General features: G+C 33.6%; 1 protein-coding gene across 1 annotated transcript; it reads left to right on the forward strand.

Moving 5' to 3' along the window:
* Positions 1 to 2,379: 2,379 nt before the first annotated feature.
* LOC122046352 (5'-3' exoribonuclease 3-like) lies at positions 2,380 to 20,408 on the forward strand. Its single transcript, XM_042607001.1, has 24 exons — positions 2,380 to 2,731; positions 7,656 to 7,758; positions 7,950 to 8,026; positions 8,179 to 8,370; positions 8,534 to 8,653; positions 8,931 to 8,993; positions 9,275 to 9,424; positions 9,516 to 9,680; positions 9,825 to 9,902; positions 9,984 to 10,070; positions 10,690 to 10,839; positions 10,932 to 11,060; positions 11,145 to 11,240; positions 11,775 to 11,870; positions 13,801 to 13,871; positions 15,349 to 15,477; positions 15,557 to 15,633; positions 15,704 to 15,744; positions 15,827 to 15,901; positions 15,986 to 16,143; positions 16,745 to 16,849; positions 16,918 to 16,993; positions 19,038 to 19,162; positions 19,332 to 20,408. The coding sequence occupies exons 1-24, from the start codon at positions 2,528 to 2,530 to the stop codon at positions 20,029 to 20,031; spliced, it is 3,267 nt and encodes a 1,088-aa protein (XP_042462935.1). The 5' UTR covers positions 2,380 to 2,527; the 3' UTR covers positions 20,032 to 20,408.
* The last annotated feature ends 205 nt before the right edge of the window (positions 20,409 to 20,613 follow it).

A 20,613-nucleotide genomic window follows, 5' to 3' on the forward strand; every position in this document is an offset into this window, starting at 1 on the left:
AAATCAATTACAATGATTTTGAGTTTGTCTCAAGAGACTTATATCACTAAGATGTTATAACATTTTAATATGTCAGATTGTAATATGGAACAAACACCTACAACGAGAGGTACTATTCTGAGTAAAAGTATGTATCTCAAGACTCCTAAAGAAATAATCGAAATAAATAAACAAAAATTATATGCTAGTTTCATTAGTAGTTTAATGTATATACTATGTTATACTCATCATAATATAAACTATATTGTTGGCTTAGTTAGCCATTTCTAGTTAAACCCAAGATTGAGACATTGAAAAGTGATGAAGAGGATATTTAGATATCTCAAAGGGACAACAGATCATTGTCTCTATTTCCAAGGATGAAATATGAGCCTGAAGGGATATACAAATGCAGATTGGGTGGAAGACATTGATAACAGAAAATCTACACATGGCTATACTTTCTTGTTGAATGGTGACAACATCCCATAGAACAAAAAAAAATAGACTTGTGTAGTGCTGTCAACAATGGAACATGAGTATATGACTTGCATAGCGGCTATGTAAGAAACTGTCTGGCTGAGAAGATTCCTGAAGCATCTGAAGATTGTTGAGGACGGTAGGAGTCCTATTATAGTGTTCTATGATAATCAAGATGCTATAGTTTATGTCAAGATGAGATCATTTATGTATTAATAATTATTTGAATAAATAAACTCACTATTTACTGAATCTGCTAAAGGTCATATTGGAATTCATAAGTTGAATTTAGGATTAACCATTAGGTATGTCTAAATCAAAATATATACGTCGTTAAGTTTTGAGAAAAAGATGCACTCTTTATTAATAAAGAGAACAATATCGTAACATGTGATTCATACCACATGTGATATGACGATAATAAAGGTAGTAGGAGAATGTATCCCTGCTTCTCTACTATGTGAGACCTTTGAGATTATAAGTTAATCTAAGTCTTACTCTAAGTGACTATTTAGTTGTCTACTTAAAGTTCTAATCAATGTCTACTACTTTAGCATTTATCCTATTGGCTATGGAGGATTTAATCTATAGAGCATAAATAGAAAAACAACTGATTAGAATGAATATATTCTAGCTAAAAAGAAAGATTAAAATTGATTTATATCTTTTGCATTTATTCACTGGTCGACCAGTTACATTTTTTTGTTGAGTACTTAAAATGTGATTATGAATAATTATATTGATTAGAGATGTTGAACATGATGTCGATATAATAATTGTTATGAAGGGTTAGAGATATTCATATTGATGTAAATGATTTAATTTGTGGTAAAGGTAAGATATTAATGTCTTTGATTCATTTAATAAAGCAACTAAGTTAACTATAATGACTTTCTTTGCAGTAATTATTTAATATGTTTGCTACCGTATTAATCATTTTCCCTGAAATATGAATTGAATGTTATTATATGGTCTGTATGATTAGATGATCTTTATGGATTGACTTTGACGAGTGAAAGATGTTGGATGTGTGCAGTAATTACACATGTTAAGAAGGAGAAAGGGCACCCCTTCTTCTTTCTCTTCCTTTATAATGAGCAACGTTACCATCACTTGTTTTTCCTTATAAAAGCATCCAAGGCAATTAGAGGAAGGGTGAGTGAACGCAACATCAAGAAGATAAGAGAAATTTAGTTTGTGAATGGTGAAGAGTTGTTCATTCATTTGTGACCACTCTTCCAATGATAAGTTATTCTCCAATCTCTTCTCTAAGAGCATTGTAAATTTTTGTTTCATACAAATTTCTTACGGCAACAAGTGAAAATGAAGAATTACTTAAAATTTGAGAATAACTTTATGTAACTCTTAACTCTTTAAATAAAGAGAAGAAAATATCTATTTCCACGAGTTGACAAAGTTGATATTTATATGTATTTACTGTAATAAATTTTAGGATTAATTTTTGATGAATATAAAAACTAGCTGATCTTCTATTAAAAAAAATTACTATTCTAAGATAAATATCTTCGTAAATTATTGCAAAAGAGAAGCAAAGATCCCGAAGACATAATAAATTTTTGACGTAAGAGTCACCAATCTTATTTGTCTACAGCTATAAAATAATAAAAAAAATTATGTAAGTCTTCACAACAAAATTGAAAATAATATTGTTTTAAAAGATAAGTATAGTTAAATAAATATATCCAAATCACAAAAATATTAAAAAAAAATCATTAAATTTATTATTATAAAAATACTATATTTTATAATGGCTTATTAGATTTAATTAATAATAATAATTCTTTTCTGTGTATGTATAATATGTAACTTTTGTGAATAAATAGGAAAATTGATTAGTTAAATTAGTCTCCTTATTTTGTTTAAATAATCCTACCTTTTTATTTATGTCTTTTATTTTTTCTTTCCTCCTGATTTCGTACGGGTTCAATCATCGCTCGTCTCTCTCGTCAACACCTAGGGTTTCAGTCTGGCCTCCTATCACTCTCTTCTTCGATCCGAGGGTTAGGGTTTCCGTAGATCGCGGAGAGAGCGTGAGAGGGGCGGCGCAATGGGAGTCCCTGCGTTCTACCGCTGGCTGGCGGAGAAGTACCCCATGGTGGTGGTGGACGTGGTGGAGGAGGAGGCGGTCGAGATTGATGGCGTCAAGATCCCCATCGATACCTCCAAGCCCAACCCTAATGGCCTTGAGTACGATAATCTTTACCTTGACATGAACGGGATCATCCATCCCTGCTTCCACCCTGAGGATCGGGTACGGTTCCCCTTCTATTTTCTTTTTCTTTTTCTATTTATTTCAATTGTAGGCAAAATGTTATTTTTTCCCTCTAGGCCGCATTAGTTCGCCAGCATGAGAGTCAATTGAACCATATCACAATTGACATGCAGTTTATTTTCTTTCTTGCTGTCTGACCGTCGTGGCTTATTTTCTTCCATTCCTCAAAGAGTTATATACGTCCAATTGGAATGATGTAGGATTACCTGCTTGAGCTTTGGGATCTTTTTTCAATACTGTTTAGATGAGGATATAACTTTTTCACATCATACGATGCAAATCTTGCTACATTTTGCATTTTTGTGAATTGTAAACTGAGAATTTTATTGAGTCTGGGAAGCCCTCATTAATATTATCTGTGCCTATGAAATATTAACCTTATTTGTTATTAGGATAGCTCATCATTCGTATGTGACATGAAGGTTTTTCACACTTGGCTACCTTGATATGTAAAGGACGGGCTAAGAGGTCACCCATAAGAGACTCCTCAATCAAAACCAAAGTGCTATGCAAAATAGGCAAAAGTTCTTGCATTGCCATATGCCAATGTAGGTAAACATGGTTACCCACGATTATGGGATTAGATTAGCAAATTGGAATATATGAATACTTGCAAATGACGAGAAATAATAGAGACATTGACTATGAGCATAACTAGTCATAAGACATTTATGTGAAACAAAATATATTGAAAAAAGCTAGATAAATACTTCATGGTATACATATGCCTGAAAACTTATACTTGGAGGTGATTTAAATTGTCAATAGGATCACTCTAAGGGACTACAAAGATAATACATATGGATTCTGGATTTGGGAAAAGTAATGAAGAGAATAATATAAGTTTTAATTTTCTACATCTTATGATCTCATGATTGTTAATATTTATTTTGAAATAAAGAATTAAGCATGCTCCTCTGGTCCCACATTATGAAAAAATATCCTCTAATGCTTATATTATTGACTTACCACTTGAATTAAACATTAATCAACTTTCAATATAAAGGATCTAATATCTTAACAAGGGACACTTGAGCCCTCTTCTTTGTTTGTTTTGTTGATTTTGTCCACAAGTTCTACTCCTTCTGTTATTCTACCCTTATTGCAACCATCCCATATGATTTACATGGTAATTGATACACGGGCTATGCTACCTCCCCATGGAAACATTATAAGATATGTTGTATAGACATAACTTATTTACTGAGATCGAAGAAGAAGCAAGTGAACTATTTTCTACAAATGCAATACTTGTCCATTCTGCACTTATGCACGCATTGTAAGGCTATATAGGGCTCCCACTTGACGAAGTCAAGTTCTTTTTGGTGGGGGGAGGGATGACATAAGTAATCATGATATTTTAAAATTTAAAAGGTTTAGAATTATTTGGGAATTTCTTCTAATTTTTGGTTATTTTTATAAATAAGTGTTCTTATTGCTAATAGGGGTATTAAGCTAATGAGTCATACCATGAAACTTTGGAAATGAGTTGTAGAAAAAAAAAATTAAGGAAGATGACTAAGGTGACTAAAAATTAATTTGGATTCATGCTTAAAATGTTAATGATAGAAACTATACATAACTATTACAAAGTAGTAGGAAAAAAAGAAAGATTTATACATGATATTCATTAACCTAGAAAAAGTTTTTCATAGAGTTCTGAGGAAAATTATGTAGAGAATTAAGAAAAAAAGTGGTTAGCGTAGCATATATTGAAACACTTAAGCATATGTATGAAGATGCAATGAAAAGAGGCAAACTCTAGGTGGATTAAAGCATTTCTTATAACAATAGATATACACCAAGGATTAGCATTAAGTCCATATCTTTTGATACTAATTATGGATGAACTCATTTAACATATCCAAGATACGTTATTATCATATATGTTGTTTGTAGATGATATTATTTTGGTTGATGAGACACGTGAAAGAGTAACTTTTAAGGTCAAATCTAAGCGGGAAACACTTGAAGTAAATTGTTTTAGGCTTAGTAGAATAAAGACAATAACTAAAATTTAAGTCAAGTAGTATTAGACATATCAAGACAAATGTTAAGATAGGAGATACGAGTTCCCTATAAAACTTTAAGTATCTAGGATAGTTTTTGCAAAAGGATGAAAGGTTTGATAGAGATGTTTTACATAGGATATGAGTAGGATGGTTGAAATGGAGGATGATGTTAGGTATTCTTTGTGATCATAAGTAGGGACGGATTTAGAAATTAGAGGTGGATTGGACTGAGCTTTAGGTGTGGAAGGTGAGTTAACCAGCAAAACAAAATGAACAAAAAAGAAAGAACACATCAATTCTCTTTGGTGCCAAATTGCAGACTACAAATATCTATGTAAATTGTTTTTTGGCTAGACTAGATCCCAAGACAGTCCTGTCTTAGTCCAGTCTTATGAGTTAAGTTTGTGATCAACACTTCTGAGGCTCTTTTTATCGCTTCTACAAGACGACTACAGTCTATTCTGTAAATTGCGTATCAGAGATTTGGCTGGTTACAATTGCACCTTATAACTTGAATACCTTTAATATTTTAGTTTTTTTTTAATGAACGAAATCTCTTTAGATTGAATCCATCATGTGGCTTCGGCCCGACTCAACAATCCCAAATCCATCCGAGATTATATGATATAAGGTCAAAGGGTAGGTGGTTTCTCCATCACCATGTTGCCACCCTGCTAAAACAATTTTTTTTTAAAAAAAAAAAGGAAAAAAAACACTTCCAAATTGTATACCACATTTTTTGTAAAAAAAATTAAAAAGGAATGAAGGATATTAATGCAAAATAGAGAATAATACGTGTGCCAATCAATTTGTTAAAGCAAAGTTATTAATTATTACGACATTGTTAAAATATTTCAGGATTTCAAATTTATAATGTTGTTAAAGTTTAATAAAAAAAGGCCTTAATTTAAAAAAATGGTATTTGACCAATTGTAATGAAGACAATAGATGGGCATCAACGTCCTCACCTAAACCAAGAAGAGATTTCTTGAACAGGCCATACACTCGTTGTTTCAAAACTTGTTAGACCTCAACACGTGTAGGACTAATTGGGAAAAAGGAATCTAACAAATCGTGAACGCTACTCTAGTCATCTCAGAAGTGGTTGGTTACGTCAATGATTCCCCATTCAGTGGTAGAGATTAATTCCAATTTGATCCGACAGGGATTAAGAGAAGTCCTATTCACAGTAGTTGATCAGTTCTAATAAGAGGCGAGAGATGGTCGACAATACAACGCAACTCATTGAGTTCATCGCTTCGTTGTCGTGTCTGCCATGCCGATGGGCTCCGTCACTCCACCACCGGCAGCTCCTTCGATCAAGTACTTCTAGGGCGACGAGTCGGGAGAGGAGTATTACTTGTCCCAAGGTGCCCACAATCAACAAACCTACTCCTATAGCCCCCATTGTCGCTTCTTCACTCAGCCTTCCTCCCAATCAATCCTAGTACTGGCGAGCTACTCCCCATCTCTGCCGGGCTAGGCTAGAGCCCAAGACTGCCCCTTCTTAGATCCATCTCTAATTGTAAGGTACCTCTTAGGGATAATAATGGATCGAATTTGGGTGGGATTTCATATCCTCCATACCCATCCCCATTTATTTTATTCATCCCCATAGTCATTGGGTATTTAACTTTCATTTCCATTCCCATACTCGTCGGATGATCGGGTATCCATACCCTACCCATTATCTCGCTTTTTTTTTAAAAAAAAAAATTTTATCTCAATGAACTTATAAATATTTATTAAATTCTTAAAAAAATAACATTGAGGATAATAAGAAAAAGCCCCCTAGGGAGAGAAGTTACTAGATCTCTTATTGAACACAGGGTATATTCAGGTAGCGGCTTATTAGGTAAGCGGGCTAAAGTTTTTTCTTTCAATATATATACATATATACATATATATATATCGAGTAGGGTATGAGTAGGATTTTACCATATCCGTCTCCATACTCGAACCCGAAAATTCCCATACCTGAATACCCGATTATTTAATTGAGTCTAAAACTTCCCTCCATACCCTCCTCCATTTGGGTCGGATATCGGATTTCCTATCGGATTAGAAGGAAATTGCCATCCTTAGTAAGTTTAAAGAGAACTTTTACAAAACGTCAATTAAACCTGCTATGCTATATGAAGCTATGAAGTGCTCAAAAGAGCAAAAAATGAGGGTCACATAGATGAGGATATTAAGATGGATGTGCGCCTAGTGAGGGAAAACTATGAGAGACACATTTAAAATAATATGGGCATGTACTTAGTCGCCCCATAAATATCTCAATTAAGCGATGTAAAACCACGACAAATACACGGAAGAGAGAGACCAAAAAAGACTTGGTCAATAACAATAAAAGAAGATATAATTCATTTAAATATAGATGATGATATAGTAAGGGATCAAATCTAATGGCATAGGAGGATTTTTATTGACGACCCCATGTAGTGAGATAAATGCTTGGTTGCTGTTGTTGTTGTTAAAGTGTTCGTATTGCCAAGCTATAAAGATAAGAGGTGTCAGGATCCTGATTTGTTTGGACATTTGTTTTAAATTTATTTGAGAATTTGTTATAGTTTTAGGGTATTTTTATAGAGTTGCCTCATTGCCTTGCTAGAAAAAGAGTTATGATCCCTTGTATTGGATGATCTTTCAATTAAGAATATTTTTCTCTTTCTGTGAGGTGAATTATTCTCAGTGTTATATTGTGGATTTCTTATGCTTTCCATTCATTCTTTGTTGCTGCTGGAACTTTGCTTGATTTGCACTTATGCCATAGTTGCTGTACATTCCATGCATTTGCATTTCATGAGTCTTTTACACAATATACGATGCATGCAAATTATAAGATTTTTTTTTTTTTTTGTGTTGATTCATCTCCACATTTTCAACAGCCTGCGCCCACGACGTTCGATGAGGTCTTTCAGTGCATTTTTTATTACATCGACAGACTCTTCGTCATGGTGCGTCCTCGGAAACTGCTATATATGGCAATTGGTGAGTTCTGTTAGTAATATTTGTTTTCATTGATACGATCTCTTTAATGGTCCATGTTTAAGTTTATGGATTTATTCTATGAGATATATCTTGTTTTCATTATTGATTTCTCTAGTAGTTGGAACTTGAATCCATGTGCGATTATTTCCCTCTGACTTCCGAAAGCACATTAATAATTAAACTGTCTTTAGATGGTGTTGCACCGAGAGCTAAGATGAACCAACAGCGTTCTAGAAGATTTAGAGCAGCCAAAGATGCGGCTGATGCGGTGGGCATGCCTATAACTTTACATCTCTACTGTATATTTTTCACAGAACAATATCATTCATGTAGAAATGTGACACCTAGGCTTTGTGATTAGCAACCACATGCAATATTAAGTTCTGGTGACATATTATCATTCAGTTGCTCCTGTTGCAGGAAGCTGAAGAAGAGAAGCTACGCCAAGAATTTGAAATGGAAGGCAGAAAGCTTCCTCCTAAAAAGGAGTCACAACTTTTTGATTCAAATGTTATTACTCCAGGAACTGAATTTATGGCCGTTTTATCAATTGCGCTGCAGTACTATATACATCTCCGACTAAATTATGACCCTGGTTGGAAACGAATAAAAGTATGCAAGTTATTACTTCTGTGCTTTATAGTTCAATCTTTTTCTGTCATGGAAACATCAAACTGTTCCTTTATATTCATTATACTTAATGTGTCAATCAGATGTACAATGTTGACAACAAAATACAAACATTTTGTTTTGGTTATGATGCAATTCCTTGTAGGTTATCCTTTCTGATGCTAATGTTCCTGGTGAAGGGGAACACAAAATTATGTCGTATGTCCGTCTCCAGCGGAATCTGCCTGGTTATGATCCAAACACTCGACACTGTTTATATGGCTTGGTATGTTATGTTCTAGCTGTTCTGTCTGGGTGGATGATATTTTTACATATTTTACCATCGCAGAGTAGTTATCTTGTTTTTCATGACACATGAGATCATGTCAACGTTTAATCTGCACAGTTTTTAATTTTTGTTTTTTCAGAATCACCATATATACCAATTATTCCACCACATGCTGTCAATATTTCATTAACTTTCATGCATTCCCTTAGCATTGTCTATTTTGTGGGAATTTATGTGTTCTTATATTAGAGCTTCATGATCATTTTCTTTTCAGGATGCTGACTTGATCATGTTGGCTTTGGCCACACATGAGGTGCACTTCTCAATCTTGAGAGAGGTTAGTGCTTAATCCTATTTCCTGCTGATGCTAGAAATATGAATCACTTTGCATGTTCTGTTCATGAACTTTGGATAAAGTTCTGTATGTTCAAATATTGTATTTGGTGAACAGTATTTGGTGAACAACTATGTAAATACATTTCTTTTTGGTTTCCAAAATATTGATTGTTTTGATTGGCCATCTTCTTGATAAATTAACTTACGTTCAGTCATATATTTGGTAGTTTCCTTCATGAGATGGAATATTTACATGTGTAATCTCTGTTTTTGGCGTGTTAGATTGTTTTCACTCCTGGGCAGCAGGACAAATGCTTCTTGTGTGGTCAGATGGGCCATTTAGCAGCAGTTTGCCAAGGGAATGCAAAAAGAAAATCTGGGGAATTTGATGAAAAGAGTGAAGACACATCTATTGCCAAAAAACCTTACCAGGTCTGATTTTGCTTGTACATACTTTGTCTTTTTTGCATTTGTTTTTTTAAGTAAAAATGGTAAACGTTACCATAATTGAATGAAAATGCAGTTTCTTAACATTTGGACTCTGCGAGAGTATTTGGAATATGAATTCAGAATCCCTAATCCTCCTTTTGAAGTTGACTTTGAACGCATAGTTGATGATTTCATCTTCATATGCTTCTTTGTTGGGAATGACTTCCTTCCTCATATGCCAACATTAGAAATTCGAGAGGTTTGCAATCTGAGGTCTTTTCTTCTTTTTGTGAATGGTTGTGATTTGGAAATTTAAGAAATTTAATCATTCCATGTCATCATGTACGTTTTTTTCTTGATTTTTCACTAGATGTCAATGTTGTTTTAATCTTCATGGTGGCAGGGTGCCATAAATTTGTTAATGGCTGTGTACAAGAAGGAATTTCGAGTAATGAATGGCTATTTAACTGACTCATGCAAGGTATACAAGATTTGAATTTTCTCACCCTTTTTATTGTTCAAATTTACATCTGTGCAACCTAACTGTTTTTGTTCCTGCCAGCCCAACTTGAGCAGAGTGGAACATTTCATTCAGGCTGTTGGGTCATATGAAGACAAAATATTCCAGAAGAGGGCTCGTTTGCATCAAGTCAGTTCCAAATTTGCTATTTATTTTAGAAACAATTTTATTACTTGATTAATTATATATGTCTAATCTGCATCAAGGTTCACATGTTCCATGCAATTTTACATGTTTCCTTACAAGTTTCATATATCATATAATTTATGCAATACATGATTTACTAAACTTTATTGTTCCTTATAATTCCAGAAGATTGCTTATTTGAAGCGACTACATTTACAATTTTTATTTATTTCAGAATCAACTTTATTGTTTGATAAAATATATATTAGGAAGCTCCATATAACTCCATGTGATTGATACTTTATGGATGTATAGGATACTTTTAAAAGAAAATGAATAAATTTTTATTATCTTGAAGCGATTAGGTGGAGCTTCAGTTGATGAAAAATGATAAAGATATTTAAACATAGATATGATAAAATGAGAAAGGTATGTCAAGCTTGTATGAACATATTCAAAGATGACAGTTAAACTCAATGATGATTAAAAAATTTAATTAATATAATTAAAAGCTACAATTATTACTAGTGATATAACTGCATAGAATTCCATTCTGTTGTTTGTTGTGTGACATTGTCATCAAAATTTTGGTGATATTCATTACTGATTTTATTTTTGTCAGCGCCAAGCAGAAAGAATTAAGCGGGAAAAGACACAAATGAAGCGAGGAGATGATATCGACCCTCAAGTGAGACCTGATTCCATAGTTCCTGTCACTCGTTTTCAAGGTTCACGACTTGCATCGGGTGCTTTGCCTTCACCATATCAACAAGTTGGTGCTTCCTCAGACTCTGAAAGAATAATAACTATGAGAAATGAAAATCAGATAGCACAAACTACTAATCTATGACACTTGACATCTAGGCTAACCAATCCAAAGACTGTGATAGTAAAGGGGCTAGTTTCCGAGCCCAAAAAGTTGCTCGCTTGTCTTCTGGAGGAGCAACAGTAGGTGCAGCAATTGTAGAGGCCGAGAATAGTCTTGAAGTAGAAGTAAGATAATCTTCAATTTCATATTCATTCAGACGGTACTAAATTTTTTGTTGTCAATTTAAAAATTTTGTTTTTAATTTCTAGGTACAAGAAAATAAAGAGGAGTTGAAGACAAAGCTTAAGGAATTGCTGCGGGAGAAATCTGATCTTTTTAACTCTGAAAATCCAGAAGAGGACAAGGTTTATGTCTATAACTCTTGATTTTTTTTTGGTGTTGGACTTATTTTATTTGATTCTATTATCACGTTGTCCTGTTATCTGTTATATAAGAACATTTCTGTACTTCTGTTGATTATGAGGATGGTATGCACATTTTTTCTCTCCTGTCCACAACCATGCCCTTGGAGAATGTGGTCTGAAATTTATTCAATTTTAGTCTGATTTAAACTGGATTTATATTCTTGTTCTACACCTATTGTAGAACAGGGATATCTCTTTGAAAAGTTATGTTTAACATTCTATTGTCAAGAGAAACAGTATTTAATAATACTTAAATCCATGAAAATTTGGTTTATCACAAAGTTCCGCTCATTCTGTCAGTAGAGTAGATTTTAGTTGTTGGAAATATTTGACCAATAATTGACATTCACACTACTAATTGGATTATGCAACAGGCTTGAGACTGACCCATGGATACTCAGTTTTTGTTTTCATTTAATTTAAGTATCCCGTGCTAGACATTAGTTGACTAGTTATTCTTTTTTAATGTGGCAGGTCAAACTAGGAGATCCTGGATGGAAAGAAAGATATTATCAAGAAAAATTTTCTGCACGATCTCCAGAAGAAATTGAGGCAATTCAAAGAGATGTTGTAAGTGATTAGTTTAATCTGTTGAGACCTTTATAATTTATCAAGCTTTTAAAAAAGCTTAATGATTGGTATACTGTAAATTATGCATATAGACTGCATATTTTCAAAATAATATTAGTTTAATTAAGAACAATGACGTGTCAAAATTTTAACTTACATCTACCATATAAAATATAAAATTAACATTTTAAGCAATCAATATAAACAATCCTTGGTACTTTAATACTTGGTCTTTTCTTCTGTCCCTCTGTATCTACATCAGCAGTTAGGCATATCCACACTCCCAGTGGACACTTGCTATCTCTAATGATCACTTGTTTTTTTTTTTAGAAATAGCCATGTTGAATACTTAAATTCACACTCATGTGGAATACTCGTATCGGAATTAAGGTAGCTTACAGATAACATCTAATATTGATTAATGATTACTAGGCAATCTACAATTCTTCATGAAATATTTGCATATCAATCTAAAAAATACAGTACAAACGCAAACATATAAAAATAGGTGTTCACAAACTAAGATACATATAAAAGAATTATATTTTGATTTAAATTTTAAACACTGCTTGGAATATGTGTTTTGCTTATCTATTTGGTGAAATTGGCTTTGATCAAACTAGAACATTAATTTAGACATGATTTGAAATTTAACAAGCTAGTTAGCTAGTGATACGATTTAACCTTCATATCTTTATGTCCGTAAACATGGTTTAAAAATTTATTTTGTGCTTGATTGGGAGAGGTGGCATTGTTCTGTTGCCAATCAATGTGCATGATAGATTGATGCTAATGAGATCATCTCCCTCGTTTTTCTTTCACTGCCCCTTTTCTCTTTCTGTCGAGAACAACAAATGTCTTCTTCTCTCCGCTTATTAGACCATGAATTTATTTACTATATTCTACTCATATAGTTTAAAGTGGTCTGGTAGTTTTATTTGCATCAGAAAATCCTAAACATTTTCCATGACATCTCAAATGGCTGGTTGTTCTCTGTTTATCTACTGTAGGTTGATAGCAGTAAGTTCTTGTTATCTAACAAGAAAGAAACGTTGTAATAATAAATGCAATGGAATAATACTTCCGCTTAGCCATGTGTTTCTTCTCACTTCTCACAATAGATGTGATCATGACAAAATAAAACTATATCATTCTTCTTGGCTATATGATTTTCTTCGCACAATGATTTTATAATGCATGGTCATTGGCCATTTGCATGGGCATCCAAAGTCCAAACCAGACTAATTGGTTCATTTTGAAAGTCTATATTCTTAGAAGGCTGCATTATCTGACTCTTTGGCCTACTGGTCTAGCATATCCTCTTCAACTGTGGGTATGTGTGCATGAGTCAGCTTTTAAGAAATGAGAAGTCAACTTGGGTAAAAAGGGTTGGGAGCCTTGTGTTATTTCTCATGCATCTCTTGGTCCCATCATGACAACATTTGTATTGGTTATCAAGAATTTTGTTGGATCCTTCTATTTGATTTATTCAGATAAAATTTTGCAATAACAAAGAAATTGGATTGGATTGGATTTGGTTAATTAAGGCCCTAGGAATGATATTGCATTTGATTGATATCACTAATTTTGCAAAAACATATCATCATGTGGTCTGAAGAAGTCTGTTTGCCATAGACTTGATTTGTGACAGATGCACATTTTGAATGAACCAACACCTTGGGTTCTATCAATTGTAACTGCATTGTTATCATAAGTGTCATCATAGGCAAGGCCATGAAGGAGTTCTGTTATCCACTTATCCTTCTTTTTTTTTTTTGGAAAAATATCCATAAGTTTCTTTCTAGAGGATGGGTATTGTGCCTTTTAGACACTCATCTAATATAATCCAACTTTAAAAATTTACTATAAGTTCAAAGAATTGTAAGAATTATGTCAACTACCTAGTCTTTTTGCTTTCTGTTTTTGTTAGGTCTTGAGGTACACTGAAGGCCTGTGCTGGGTCATGCACTATTACTATGAAGGAGTTTGCTCATGGCAATGGTAAGATTTTCAATTTTATGTGCTTGAATTTGCAATTTACTTTTTCTCTATTTTGTTTTTAAATATTTAAAATGACACAATATGTGGGCTTAACCATATAAACCTTGCTCTTAGGTATAGCTGTCTTCTCACTCCTCCTGCCATCTCTAATTCACCACTAGCACCGTATGGCATGATACCAAAATCGTGTTAGTTTGGTCAAAGAATGAAACTTCAGCAGGACTCAAAGTTTCAAACTTTGGTTTTATCATGATCACTTCAACTCTATCTTCTTGATAACCATTTCCACCAATGCTCTTTGAAATCCAAATCTCAACTTATTGATTTGCATGCTATTTCTATGCCTTTGATATTATATCCTGGCTGTTGTGAACAATGAGTTAGTTTCCTGATCTTTTGAATATTGTTTTATTTGACAGCTTTATTCTATGGTTTGCATTTTTTTTGGTTAACAAACTTCATTAAATATTATTTGATCAATAGGGTTGACTATTAAATGTATCCTGAACTTTTTGGGTTGTAACAAATCTATCATAAGTACATCACATACAAATTTGTGACAAATCTTGCACATTCTTGACATAACACATCAAATGACACTTTTTCTTGATGAATATTGTTACTTCATGCCATATATTGATTTAAGAATTTCAAATACAGTTTTTAGAAAATGTAAAAATTTGCTATAGTTAAATAATGTTTAATTGATAAAAGTATTAATATAGGACACATTTGGTCGTTAAAAAATCTAATGAGTGGCAAAATGATGTAGAATGTTCTGTAAAATAATACTCTAAAAATTAATTAAAAATTTGTTGGCTAGTTTTTGTCATGATAGATTTTTTACAAAATTTAAATTGTTATATATTTGTAAAACACAGAGTTTGTGATGATTTGTTAAAAACTTAAAAGTTAACAGTAGATTTATTAATTAACCATACTTTAAATAAGCTTTCGAATGCTCATTTGGCTTTTATTAGTTCTTATTTTGATATACTGTACATCCTGTCCTGTTCGGATAAGAATAATCCACCCCTTTTCGGACAGGAATGAATAAGAGGGCTGTGTTGCTTTACTGGTCAATGTGAATATTGGTTCCAACTTTAAGGCAGTGTGATGCGAAGAACTTGCTGGCTTTTTCATGTCACTGGTGCTTTTCCTTTATTTCATTTGTTAAACTGATACACTAACATTATTGTAATTTATTTCTGTCAAAAAAAATGGGGAAAAGGAATTGTGTTTTTTTTTTTTTGAAGTTTGAATGTTTCATTGTAGTTATAATTTTTGGGAGAACTAGTTTTAGTGAATAAGGTATAAGCAATTGGCATGTGCAGCCTTTTACTTTTATGATTGATCCACAACACTGCCTTCAGCAGTGCATTACTTATGTTAAAATTAGATCTCATAATTATCTTTTCTGGTTTATGTATAGTATGTACACATACATCCATTCTACATTATTTTCTTCTGTTACCAGGTTCTACCCTTACCATTATGCTCCTTTTGCCTCTGATATGAAAGATTTAGGCAGCTTTAACATAAGCTTTACTCTCGGTTCACCTTTTAAACCATTCAATCAATTAATGGGGGTCTTTCCAGCTGCAAGGTGATTCAATTAATATCAATAATTATATTTTATATCATTTTATTAATTATTTTGGCTGATATTTTGTCTACTGTTACAGTTCCCATGCACTTCCTTTACAGTATAGACAATTGATGTCTGATCCAACGTCTCCAATTATTGACTTCTATCCAATTGGTAACTGAAACTTGATAAAGCCTATCCTCCGTTTTCATTTTTCATATTTTTTTTAATCATCTTTATTCAGATTTTGAAGTGGATATGAATGGAAAGAGATATGCGTGGCAGGTCAAATTAACTGTGTATCTTGAAAATTCCTTTAATTGTACTTTTCAACATTACAATATTTGATCATTGCTTTTTTTCTCAGGGAATTGCTAAGCTACCATTCATCGATGAAACTCGCTTACTTTCAGAGATTAGAAAAGTGGAACATACTTTAACGGTATTAGTGGTTGCATGCAAATCAGAATCATGTTCTCTTCTGAATATGAAAATAGGTTCACTATGTGTGATTATATTTTGATAGGAGGAGGAAGTCCGCCGGAACAGTATTATGTCGGACATGCTTTTTGTGAATGTTTCCCACACTCTTTCCCCATACATTTTCTCTTTGATAAGCAGATTCTCAAATTTGCCTGACAAGGAGAAGGCTGAAGTAAAAGAGAAAATTGATCCTATGGCCAGGTATATATCATCTGCGTGTATGCCTCTGCTGATTAAGAAAACAATTGAGAAATAGTATTCTACTTTTATTTGATTGGACAAATATCCTTAAGTTATTGTTCATTTAAAGAATAGTGGTAGTGTGACCTTGTTAAATAGCGATTTTGGAAAGCCAAATTTTCTTTAGAGTTTTTGTATTATAAAATCTGCTAGCAAGTTATAGCTCGTGTCAATTGTTTTTGTTCCAATGGTATTTAGTAATATCGAATGGTTGGCTAGCCATTTTTGGTTAATCTGTCAAATGATAAAGATATTTAATGAAATTACAAAAACTTAGTGTCAAATAAATGGAGAATCTCAGAGTGCATGTTTGGAAGAAAATAGATACATAGAAATCTTTAAGAAATGGGAGAAAATAATTATATTTGATATCATTAAAAGTGATTTAAAATTGTAATGTTACTAATATACATAGCTTACACATAGTTGAATGGTGAAATGTAATATATATGGCTAATCCCAAATTGTTGGGACTTGTGGCATGCTGTTTTAACAAAAATTCAATGACCTTAACAAGAGTATTTAACTGTTTGATCTGTTATGACATTTGTTCTCTATGCAGTGGTGGAATGAATGGGTATCTATGTCTTTGTGGTGGAGATCCATGTCCTCCGATTTTCAAATCTCCAGTTAAAGGAAAGGAAGATATAATGGATAATCAAGTCATGTAAGCTCCAATTCTCTGCGTATTTGGTATTTGCTTCAAAGAAAGAGTGTAATCGTTCCTTTCTCCAGATGTTCAATTTACAAACTTCCAGATGCACATAAGCACATCACTCAACCACCTTCAGGTGTTATTTTCCCCCAAAAGGTATACATCTGTTTACCTGTTAGTTATATGATTTACTTAGTACCTTCGTTACCTGGCTTATCCTAATTGACATCAGGCTTTATTTTTGATGAAACATCTCTTTTCCAACTACTCATTCGTGCATGATGATTGACAATTTATCTCCATTCAAGTTAGTGGGAACATCTCTCAATTCAACAACTATTTCCTTGGTTGACCTTTGTTCATGTGTGGGGTTGAATTTGATTGGCTACAGATAGGGACTCGTTGGTTGGAATTTAAGAATTTCTGTAGTTTGTGGAAAGTCCTCTTGCTTAAGTCACTCTGAAGCTTTTTTTTACTCCACTGCTTCTAATTGATTCATCTTGTTTAATCAAACTATACTGTTTTTTTTTATACTTGAAAATGATCTGTGTCGGCTTATATCCAATTGTTAATGAAATGTAGGTATCTTGTTCTTTTTGACTCTAACATAACACTTCAAACATTCATCTTAACCATTTCATATGCCAAAATTTTCATATTGACACTTGTAGAAATGATCTGTGTTGGCTTATACTCAATTGTTTATGAAATGTAGGTATCTTGTTCTTTTTGATTCTAACATAACACTTCAAACATTCATCTTAACCATTTCATATGCCAAAATTTTTATATTGACACTTGTAGAAATACCATGGCATTTACTGATACCTCTAATATTTTTTTCATCGTCTCTACTCTGTAACAAAGCTTTAACTCTGATGGTCACCATTTAAAACAACTATAGGTGGTAGATTGCATCTATGGCATGAAAGATGAAAAAATATTTTCATATATATATATATATATATATATACATATATATATACATATATATATACATATATATTGGATGAGTAATTGGAAGCTTTAAAGATAAAAAAGACGCATGGAGAGTGAGGGAAGCAAATTTTTTGTTGGTGAGTGGATCTCAGTCATCAAGGCAGAGACGGGTTGTTTATCTACCTTAATCAGTGTCAGGAATAAAAAGGCCAAGGCCAAGGCAAGGGTGGCCATCAGTGAAGGTTAAATCATTGGAGAGCGAAGGGGGCAGCCAATGGGTTAGGGTGTGTGAGAGATGATCGCATGGAGCGATAGTGTTGTCAGTGTATCATATGGAGAAGAAATTAACTTTGACAGATGGTAAGTGTGGCCTTCGGTGTATCATTGGTAGTTTTTGCAAATGGTAAGGGTAAAATATAATTCTCTAACTTTGCCAGAGATATTAGAAATCAAGACTTTGAGAAACTAAGTTAATTTCTTTTGTAAAAAAAAATTGACTTAAAATTATATCAGACTGCCTTATAGGCATTATTATTATTTTACTTTATCTAACATAATAATGATATGCCGGCTATGTAAAATCATTTTCATCTCTTTAAAATTTAGGATTATTTTGTTGATTTTTAAATTTGAAGGAATTTTTAAAGGAATAAAAGTTTCCTGTCTGGCGATTGGAGCATGAACACCATCTTGCTGTTGTGGGATGAGGTCACAAATTCTTGCTGTGTTTTGGTAGAGGTGGAAATGACAAAAGCAGCAACTCCAATTCATGTCACATATGCATCCAAGCACTCGTGTACTTGGTGAAATCAAGTCAGTCAGGAAGGTGCAGCAGAAGAGTAGATAGACATTGGGAAAAAAATAACACAGGATTACATTAGACGAAGATGAAACAAAGAGCAGTGGAAATCACATAACAATAAAAAAAACTGCCTAGTTTCAATCGGAGGTCCACCGCAAGTTGCCTGAAATTGCTCAAAACCACACTTTAAATATGATATAATTGCATAAACTAATTTAATCTCCATCACTTTTTGGCCAGAGTAATTGCACTTTTTTAGGATGAACAATATTTTTGAGTTTAATTGGGTAATCGCCATAACAGGCTATGTCTGTATTCTTTGTTTATATAATTAACTGTTGATTGTAATTTATAATTTTATAGACTATGAAGCTTTTCTTTTATTTTGTTCAAAGTTTTTGAATCCCCATAAATTCTCTAGTATTTTCCTTTTATTTTAATATGGTCTCCTTGCTGTAGATGGTAACTTCTAGTGATTTAAAGCCACCGCCAGTTTTGTGGCATGAAGACACTGGCAGGAGGCAATACGAAAATGGCAGGCGGCCATATGATGACGCTGGCAGGAGGCCGTATGAAAGTGGAAGGTTGTACTAGTTATCATCTGATCTTGTTTTTTTTTTGTGTTTTATAAATTATATTTTGCTCTTAACAAAGAATGAAGCAACCAAATGACACATCCACTTTTAGTCTGTTTTTCTTTTCACTTGTGATGTTTGCTGAATTTTTTACTGTCTCGTGCGTGTACTTTCTCAGGCATAATCCAGCTGATTCAATTTCTGGAAAACAACTTGGAGATGCTGCACATCGGCTTGTTGTTAATAGCTTACAGATAAGTCGAGACAACCATCATTCAACTTCTAGGCCTGCACCATTTCCGTACAATGCCAGTGCAGTGAGTACACAATATTCAAACAGCAGATATGATGTGGATCCGAGAACAGCATCAAGGGAAGAACACCGGATTGGCCATTCACAGTATTATGGTCACAGAAATGATGGTCCCGGTCACTGGCATGCTTCTTCTACGTCGACACATTACTATGACAGGCCACCTCCATCTCATTATGAAAGAGATCATTACAATAGATCACATTACCCCTATAATGGAAGCAGCCATGTTGATGCTCGCAGCAACGTGCCAGCTTACTACCCGCAAAGTCCAGGATATCCATATCCTTCTGTTAATGACATTTCAGCTCTTCCACCAGTAACACATGTAGCTTATTCGCATTCACAATCCTCATACAATGCTAACTACAGAGGTTACTATGACAATGGAGGCCAGCAGCGGGATCGAAATTATGGTGCTGATAGGGCACCAGCAGCAACTCAATACCATGGAAGGAGATCATATGGCCAACACCAGCAAGCCAATAATAGGTATGCTGCACTGGATAGAGGTTCAAATTGGAGGTCGCCGCCACCGCCACCACCACCTGGATATGGTGGATAATTTACACTCAAAACTCAAATTGGAGGTTGCTGCCACCAATGAGACCACCACCACCTGGATATGGCAGATAACCAGCTATGATAAGTGTCTGATTTGTCGCTGAGCTTGGCACCATCGAGATGTTGTACTCTTAACAGTTGAGTAGTTGTCCTAATGGGGTTGTTCCTGGTCCCATGTTTTTGTTATATTTTCAATAGGAGCATTTCCTAGTTATTGTACAATGCTGACATAAATTTGGCATATGATTGAGCCATTGGAATTTAGAGGCAACAATAAGTTAGGATTCCTTATTGTAATTTTTTTCTTCAAAATTGAATATTCTATGACTTTGTGATGAGACTTTGTATGCTGGATTAATAAAACCAGTTAACCGATTAGTTTGTTTCTAAATGTGGATTGGTCAAAATGATTATTCTTGTTACTTTCATCTATATTTTTCATGCAGGCTTTTTGTTTTCCCTTTTCGGTTGGTTCTAATATCTCGATCAACCTAGGATATCAGCTAAATCCTCATTAAAAAAAATTAATCTGGAATCGAGCACAGGTGACAGTGCGTGAAAGACTAAGTGCAATAATATTACT

The sequence above is a fragment of the Zingiber officinale genome, chromosome 2B, assembly GCF_018446385.1.
Source record: "Zingiber officinale cultivar Zhangliang chromosome 2B, Zo_v1.1, whole genome shotgun sequence".
NCBI lineage: Eukaryota > Viridiplantae > Streptophyta > Magnoliopsida > Zingiberales > Zingiberaceae > Zingiber > Zingiber officinale.